Source organism: Heptranchias perlo, unplaced genomic scaffold (assembly GCF_035084215.1).
Source record: "Heptranchias perlo isolate sHepPer1 unplaced genomic scaffold, sHepPer1.hap1 HAP1_SCAFFOLD_250, whole genome shotgun sequence".
Lineage (NCBI taxonomy): Eukaryota > Metazoa > Chordata > Chondrichthyes > Hexanchiformes > Hexanchidae > Heptranchias > Heptranchias perlo.
In genome coordinates this window covers 444,929-454,064 of record NW_027139262.1, presented here as the reverse complement: position 1 = coordinate 454,064, position 9,136 = coordinate 444,929, and the positions used below count along the sequence as shown (strand labels likewise).

At 45.0% G+C, this 9,136-nt stretch overlaps 1 protein-coding gene across 1 annotated transcript; it reads left to right on the top strand.

Annotated features, from left to right (window-relative positions):
* Nucleotides 1–1,420: 1,420 nt before the first annotated feature.
* On the top strand, nucleotides 1,421–2,439 carry LOC137310389 (zinc finger protein 271-like; the record flags this gene model as incomplete). The annotated part of the gene is made up of 1 exon (XM_067978218.1): nucleotides 1,421–2,439. A coding segment is annotated over one exon (933 nt), but the record flags the coding sequence as incomplete, so codon positions are not given.
* Between the last annotated feature and the right edge of the window lie 6,697 nt (nucleotides 2,440–9,136).

Below are 9,136 nucleotides of genomic sequence, written 5' to 3'. Positions count from 1 at the left end.
AGGGGGAGGGAGGGGGAGTGGGACGGGGATTTACAGGGAGGGGGAGGGAGGGTGAGTGGGACGGGGATTTACAGGGAGGGGGAGGGAGGGTGAGTGGGACGGGGATTTACAGGGAGGGGGAGGGAGGGTGAGTGGGACGGGGATTTATAGGGAGGGGGAGGGAGGGTGAGTGGGAGGGGGATTTACAGGGAGGGGGAGGGAGGGTGAGTGGGACGGGGATTTACAGGGAGGGGGAGGGAGGGTGAGTGGGACGGGGATTTACAGGGAGGGGGAGGGAGGGTGAGTGGGACGGGGATTTACAGGGAGGGGGAGAGAGGGTGAGTGGGACGGGATTTACAGGGAGGGGGAGTGAGGGTGAGTGGGACGGGATTTATCGGGAGGGGGAGAGAGGGTGTGAGGGACGGGGATTTACAGGGAGGGGGAGGGAGGGTGAGTGGGACGGGGATTTTCAGGGAGGGGGAGGGAGGGTGAGTGGGCCGGGGATTTTCAGGGAGGGGGAGGGAGGGAGAGTGGGACGGGGATTTACAGGGAGGGGGAGAGAGGGTGAGTGGAACGGGGATTTACAGGGAGGGGGAGGGAGGGTGAGTGGGACGGGGATTTACAGGGAGGGGGAGGGAGGGTGAGTGGGACGGGGATTTATCGGGAGGGGGAGAGAGGGTGAGTGGAACGGGGATTTACAGGGAGGGGGAGTGAGGGTGAGTGGGAGGGGGATTTCTAGGGAGGGGGAGGGAGGGTGAGTGGGACGGGGATTTACAGGGAGGGGGAGGGAGGGTGTGAGGGACAGGGATTTACAGGGAGGGTGAGGGAGGGTGAGTGGGAGGGGGATTTATAGGGAGGGGGAGGGAGGGTGAGTGGGAGGGGGATTTACAGGGAGGGGGAGGGAGGGTGAGTGGGAGGGGGATTTATAGGGAGGGGGAGGGAGGGTGTCAGGGACGGGGATTTACAGGGAGGGGGAGAGAGGGTGAGTGGAACGGGGATTTCCAGCTTTGGGGGAACAAGACAGGAGAGAATGTTCTCTCGAAACTTGAATTGTCTGTTCTGAATTTCTATCCTGTATTTACAGCGATGAACTTTTGTAAACTCCTTTTACAGGGTATTCGACGGGGAGAATTCGCAGACGGGAAACTCAAACCAAACATCACCTCAAGATCTGACAGAGTCACTCGATTCATCAGGACCTGAATATCATCGGCCTTTGAATATTGAAGGAGAAATGTTTGTCTGTTCTGTCTGTGGGAAAAGATTTCAAACATCAGTGTGACTGGGAAAGACCGAGACACACCCCCCCTGAGTGAGAGTGTTCCAGTGCACTGACTGTGGAAAGAGCTTTAACCAGTTACACAGCCTGAAAAAACATCGCACCATTCACAGCGGGGAGAAACCGTCCACGTGTTGTGTGTGTGGACGAGGCTTCAACTGATCGTCCAACCTGGAGAGACACAAAGACACCCGGACCACGGAGAAACCGTGGAAATGTGGGGACTGCGGGAAGGGATTCAATTATCCGTCCCATCTGGAAACTCATCGACGCAGTCACACTGGGGAGAGACCGTTCACCTGCTCCGTGTGTGGGAAGGGATTCATTTACCCATCCAAGCTGGAAACTCATCGACGCAGTCACAGTGGGGAGAGACCATTCAGTTGCCCTCACTGCAAGAAGACTTTCAAAGAATCATCCAACCTGCTGAAACACCAGCAAATTCACACTGGGGAGAGGCCGTTTACCTGCTCCGTCTGTGGGAAGGGATTCACTCAGTCTAACCACCTGCTGACACACCAGCGAATTCACACTGATGAGAGACCGTTCAGGTGCTCTCGCTGTGTGAAAACATTTGCCCGTTCATCCAACCTGCTGAAACACCAGCAAGTTCACACTCGTGAAAGGTTGTTTACCTGCTCTGTGTGTGGGAAGGGATTCACTCAGTCTAAGCACCTGCTGACACACCAGCGAGTTCACACTGGGGAGAAGTCGTTCAGGTGCTCTCACTGTGCGAAGACATTTGCCCGTTCATCCAACCTGCTGACACACCAGCGAGTTCACACTGGGGAGAGGCCGTTCACCTGCTCTGAGTGTGGGAAGGGATTTGCTCACTCATCCCACCTGCTGACACACCAGCGAGTTCACACTGGGGAGAGACCGTTCACCTGCTGTGTGTGTGGGAAGAGATTCACTCAGTCATCCAACCTGCTGTCACACCAGCGAGTTCACACTGATGAGAGACCTTTCAAATGTTCTGACTGTGAGAAGAGCTTTAAAAGCACAAAGGACCTACTGACACACCAGCGAGTTCACCTGCGACTGCAGGGGTTGGATTCTGCTGTAATTGCTGCTGTTAATCACATCCAGGAGTGAACCATGTTCATTCTGATAGTTGGGGTTTGTTTCTGCTGGAGTTTGATCTGTATCTATGTCCAATAAATCAGTGTTGTTTCACACAGTGTTTGGAATCCTTGATATCTCTATGACGAGAGCTGATTGAGGTCTTGTTACAAAGTGAGTGGAATCCACCCTAGAGCTGAGTTCCCACAACTTTTTAAAAGATGGATTTACAAGATGTCCAAGTCTGATGGGATAGAACATTGTATTATATCACAGGCTTCACTTCAATCAGCCTGAGTAGTGAGTCCCTGTAATATCGGAATTTAACCGATAGGAAATATTCTGATAATCTGTTATTGTCACAGAGCAAAGCAGCAGTGCTACTTTAACATCAATTTAATCAAACTCAATGGGCAATCCGATCTCCAAAGGGAAACGTCTCCTGAAAGCTGACTGTGTCGGCAGTTTGACAGCTCATTTCTCACTGAGTGTGTCAGAATGAAAAGCCTTAAAAACAGCCAATGTTTCACAGAGAGAGATGTCACCAGATCAAAGGTGGAGTTTAATGGGCTGTTTGTGTCACTGGGCTAACAGGGGGCTATATTTAACAAAGACAAGTGGTCACAGAAAACAGACACTTTAACAGACTGTCCATAGTCCTCTCTTTACCCCACCTCTCTCACTACTTAGGGGGATTGCTGCAGAAATTGTTCCTCTGACTTTTCCTCTCTTGTCCCTCCTGCAGTCCTAATTCACAGCCCTACACCCTCACTGTGCTGAAATCCACACTGTCCTGATCTGCTCCTTGCTCTCTGCCTGGATCCTAAAACTACTGAACTCAATCTTCCCCTCCTGAAGCCGACAGGCTGTGAAACAGAAGCCTGGTGTCCCCCAGACCCTACTCCTGGATTTACCTCCCCATCTCCCCTCCTCTTTTCACCATTGGTTATGTTCCACACTCTGGGCCTTGGGCCTTCTCTGGGATTCTCACTATCAACAGGTGGGATTTGTTTGGAGACAGGATGTTCCAGCTCTCCACCTTTAAAGGGACAAGCAGAGGATCAGAGGGGCTGAATGGCACCACTTTATGACATCACTGCAATGCCTAGCAACCAACCTCTCTGAAGGTGAAATGGTGACTGGTCAGGGAGCATCTGTAAAGGAGTCTGAAATAGTGATGTCAGGGAACATCTGTAAAGGAAAGAAAAACGATAACGGAGCATTTGTCAATCAACAAGAACGGATCAGATAGCGTCTGTAAAGGAAGGATAAACGGTGAAGAATAAGGGAGCGTCTGGAAAGGAAGGATAAACAGTGAAGAATAAGGGAACATCTGCAAAGGAAGGATAAACAGTGAAGAATAAGGGAACATCTGTAAAGTGAGGAGAAATGGTGAAGAATAAGGGAGCGTTTGTAAAGTTAGGATAAACAGTGAAGAATAAGGGAACATCTGTAAAGTGAGGAGAAATGGTGAAGAATAAGAGAGCGTTTGTAAAGTTAGGATAAACAGTGAAGAATAAGGGAGCGTCTGTAAAGGAAGGCTAAACGGTGAAGAATAAGGGAGCCACTTGAAAGGAAGGATGAACGTTGAAGAATAAGGCAGCATCTGTAAAGGAAGGATAAACGGTGAACAATAATGGAATGTCTGTATAGGAAGAATAAGCGGTGAGGAATAAGAGAGCCTCTGTCAAGGAAGGATTAACATTGAATAATAAGAGAGCCTCTGTAAATGATGGATAAATGGTGAAGAATAAGGGAGCATTTGTAAAGGAAGAATAAACGGTGAACAATAAGGTAGATTCTGTAAAGGAAGGGAAATCGTTGACCAATAAGGAAGCGTCTGTAAAGGAAGGATAAACGGTCAAGAATAATGGAGTCTCTGTAAAGGATAGATAAACTGAAGAATAATGTAGCGTCTGTAAAGGAAGGATAAACGGTGAAGAATAAGGAAGTGCCTGTAAAGGTAGGATAAATAGTGAACAATAAGGGAGCCTCTGTAAAGTTTGGATAAACGGTGAAGAATAAGGGAGCCTCTGTAAAGGAAGGATAAAGGGTAAAGAATAAAGGCACCTCTCTCAAGGAAGGAAAAACATTGAAGTATAAGGGAGCATCTGAAACGGAACTATAAATGGTGAAGAATAAGGGAGCGTCTGTGAAGAAAGGAGAAACTGTGAACAATAAGGTAGCGTCTGTAAAGGAAGGATGAACAGTGAACAATAAGGGAGCGTCTGTAAAGGAAGGATGAACAGTGAAGAATAACGGAGCATCTGTGAAGGAAGGAGAAACAGTGAACAATAAGGGAGCGTCAGTAAAGGAAGGATGAACAGTGAAGAATAACGGAGCATCTGTAATGGAAGGATAAACAGTGAATAATAAGGGAGCGTCTGTAAAGGAAGGATAAACAGTGAATAATAAGGGAGCATCTGTGAAGGAAGGATAAACAGTGAATAATAAGGGAGCGTCAGTAAAGGAAGGATGAACAGTGAAGAATAACGGAGCATCTGTAATGGAAGGATAAACAGTGAATAATAAGGGAGCGTCTGTAAAGGAAGGATAAACAGTGAATAATAAGGGAGCATCTGTGAAGGAAGGATAAACAGTGAACAATAAGGGAGCGTCAGTAAAGGAAGGATGAACAGTGAAGAATAACGGAGCATCTGTAATGGAAGGATAAACAGTGAATAATAAGGGAGCGTCTGTAAAGGAAGGATAAACAGTGAATAATAAGGGAGCATCTGTGAAGGAAGGAGAAACAGTGAACAATAAGGGAGCGTCAGTAAAGGAAGGATGAACAGTGAAGAATAACGGAGCATCTGTAATGGAAGGATAAACAGTGAATAATAAGGGAGCGTCTGTAAAGGAAGGATAAACAGTGAATAATAAGGGAGCATCTGTGAAGGAAGGAGAAACAGTGAACAATAAGGGAGCGTCTGTAAAGGAAGGATGAACAGTGAAGAATAACGGAGCATCTGTAATGGAAGGATAAACAGTGAATAATAAGGGAGCGTCTGTAAAGGAAGGATAAACAGTGAATAATAAGGGAGCATCTGTGAAGGAAGGAGAAACAGTGAACAATAAGGGAGCGTCAGTAAAGGAAGGATGAACAGTGAAGAATAACGGAGCATCTGTAATGGAAGGATAAACAGTGAATAATAAGGGAGCGTCTGTAAAGGAAGGATAAACAGTGAATAATAAGGGAGCATCTGTGAAGGAAGGAGAAACAGTGAACAATAAGGGAGCGTCAGTAAAGGAAGGATGAACAGTGAAGAATAACGGAGCATCTGTAATGGAAGGATAAACAGTGAATAATAAAGGAGCATCTGTAAAGGAAGGAGAAACAGTGAACAATAAGGGAGCGTCAGTAAATTAAGGATAAGCAGTGAACAACAAGGGAGCCTCTGTGAAGGAAGGCAAAACGGTGAAGAATAAGGGAGCATCTGGAAAGGAAGGATAAACGGTGAAGAATAAGGGAGCATCTGGAAAGGAAGGATAAACGGTGAAGAATAAGGGAGCCTCTGGAAAGGAAGGATAAACGGTGAAGAATAAGGGAGCCTCTGGAAAGGAAGGATAAAAGGTGAAGAATAAGGGAGCGTCTGTAATGGAAGGGTAAAGAGTGAAGAATAAGGGAGGATCTGTAATGGAAGGACAAATGGTGAAGAATAAGGGAGGATCTGTAAAGGAAGGATGAACAGTGAAGAATAACGGAGCATCTGTAATGGAAGGATAAACAGTGAATAATAAGGGAGCATCGGTAAAGGAAGGAGAAACAGTGAACAATAAGGGAGCGTCAGTAAATTAAGGATAAGCAGTGAACAACAAGGGAGCCTCTGTGAAGGAAGGCAAAACGGTGAAGAATAAGGGAGCATCTGGAAAGGAAGGATAAATGGTGAAGAATAAGGGAGCCTCTGTAAAGGAAGGATAAAAGGTGAAGAATAAGGGAGCGTCTGTAAAGGAAGGACAAACGGTGAAGAATAAGGGAGGATCTGTAAAGGAAGGATAAAAGGTGAAGAATAAGGGAGGATCTGTAAAGGAAGGATAAAAGGTGAAGAATAAGGGAGCGTCTGTAAAGGAAGGATAAACGATGAAGAATAAGGGAGGATCTGTAAAGGAAGGATAAAAGGTGAAGAATAAGGGAGCGTCTGTAAAGGAAGGACAAACGATGAAGAATAAGGGAGGATCTGTAAAGGAAGGATAAAAGGTGAAGAATAAGGGAGGATCTGTAAAGGAAGGATAAAAGGTGAAGAATAAGGGAGCGTCTGTAAAGGAAGGATAAACGATGAAGAATAAGGGAGGATCTGTAAAGGAAGGATAAAAGGTGAAGAATAAGGGAGCGTCTGTAAAGGAAGGATAAACGATGAAGAATAAGGGAGGATCTGTAAAGGAAGGATAAAAGGTGAAGAATAAGGGAGCGTCTGTAAAGGAAGGATAAACGATGAAGAATAAGGGAGCGTCTGTAATGGAAGGATAAAAGGTGCACAATGAGGGAGCCTCTGTAAAAGAAGGATGAACTGTGAAGAATAAGGGAGTCTGTGTAAAGGAAAAATAAATGGTGAAGAATAAGGCAGCATCTGTAAAGGAGGGATAAACGGTGAACAATAATGGAATGTCTGTATGGGAAGAATAAGCGGTGAGGAATAAGAGAGCCTCTGTCAAGGAAGGATTAACATTGAAGAATAAGAGAGCCTCTGTAAATGATGGATAAATGGTGAAGAATAAGGGAGCATTTGTAAAGGAAGAATAAACGGTGAACAATAAGGTCGAGTCTGTAAAGGAAGGATAAATGGTGAAGAATAAGGGAGCGTCTATAAAGGAAGGAAAAACGGTTTAGGATAATGGAGTGTCTGTAAAGGATAGATAAACTGTGAAGAATAATGTAGCGTCTGTAAAGGATGGATAAACGGTGAAGAATAAGGAAGTGCCTGTAAAGGTAGGATAAATAGTGAACAACAAGGGATCCTCTGTAAAGGAAGGATAAATGGTGAAGAATCAGGGAGCATCTGTAAAGTTTGGATAAACGGTGAAGAATCAGGGAGCCTCTGTAAAGGAAGGATAAAGGGTAAAGAATAAAGGCACCTCTCTCAAGGAAGGATAAACGGTGAAGAATAAGGGAGCATCTGAAAGGAAGGGTAAATGGTGAAGAATAAGGGAGCATCTGCAAAGGAAGGATAAACGGTGAAGCATAATGCAGCATCTGTAAAGGAAGGATAAACGTTGAAGTATAATGGAGCATCTGAAATGGAACTATAAATGATGAAGAATAACGGAGCGTCTGTGAAGGAAGGAGAAACAGTGAACAATAAGGGAGCGTCTGTAAAGGAAGGATGAACAGTGAAGAATAACGGAGCATCTGTAATGGAAGGATAAACAGTGAATAATAAGGGAGCATCGGTAAAGGAAAGAGAAACAGTGAACAATAAGGGAGCGTCAGTAAATTAAGGATAAGCAGTGAACAACAAGGGAGCCTCTGTGAAGGAAGGCAAAACGGTGAAGAATAAGGGAGCATCTGTAAAGAAAGGACAAAACAGTGAAAAATATGGGAACATCTGAAAAGGAAGGATAAACGGTGAAGAATATGGGCGGATCTGTAAAGGAAAGATAAACGATGAAGAATAAGGGAGCGTCTGTAAAGGAAGGGAAAACGTTGACCAATAAGGAAGTGTCTGTAAAGGAAGGATAAACGGTGAACAATAAGGGAGCGTCTGAAAAAGGAAGGGAAAACGTTGACCAATAAGGAAGCGTCTGTAAAGGAAAGATATTTACAGAAAAACGGTCAAGAATAATGGAGTGTCTGTAAAGGATAGATAAACTGAAGAATAATGTAGCGTCTGTAAAGGATGGATAAACGATGAAGAATAAGGAAGTGCCTGTAAAGGTAGGATAAATAGTGAACAACAAGGGAGCCGATGTGAAGGAAGGATAAATGGTGAAGAATCAGGGAGCCTCTGTAAAGGAAGGATAAACACTGAACAATAAGTGAGCGTCTGTAAAGGAAGGATAAAGGGTATAGAATAAAGGCACCTCTCTCAAGGAAGGATAAACGGTGAAGTATAAGGGAGCATCTGTAAAGGAGGGATTAATGGTGAAGAATAAGGGAGCGTCTTTGAAAGGAAGGATAAACAGTGAAGAATAAGGGGGCCTCTGTAAAGGTAGGATAAACGGTGAACAATCAGGGAGCCCTCTGTAAAGTGAGCAGAAATGGTGAAGAGTAACGGAGCATCTGTAAAGGAAGCATGAACAGTGAAGAATAAGGGAGCGTCTGTAAAGGAAGGATAAACGGTGAAGAATATGGGAGCGTCTGTAAAGGAAGGATAAACGGTGAAGAATATGGGAGCGTCTGTGAAGGAAGGATAAAAGGTAAAAAATAAGGGAGCATCTGTAAAGGAGGAAAAACAGTGAACAATAAGGGAGCGTCTGTAAAGGATGGATAAATGCAGAATAAGGGAGCGTTTGTGAAAGGAAGGATCAATGGTGAAAAATAACGGAGCCTCTGCAAAGGAAGGATAAACAGCGAAGTATAACGAAGCCTCAGAAATGGAAGGATCAACTGTGAACAATAAGGGAGCATATGGAAAAGGAATGATAAATGGTGAACAATAAGGGAGCGTCTGTAAAGGAAGGATAAACGGTGAAGAATAACGAAGCATCTGTAAAGGAAGGATAAACGTTGAACAATCAGGGAGCGTCTGTAAAGGAAGGATAAACATTGATGATTAAGAGGGCCTCTGTAAAGGAAGTATAAACGGTGAAGAATAAGGGAGCGTCTGCAAAGGAAAGATAAACAGTGAAGAATAAGGGAGCCTCTGCAATGGAAGGATA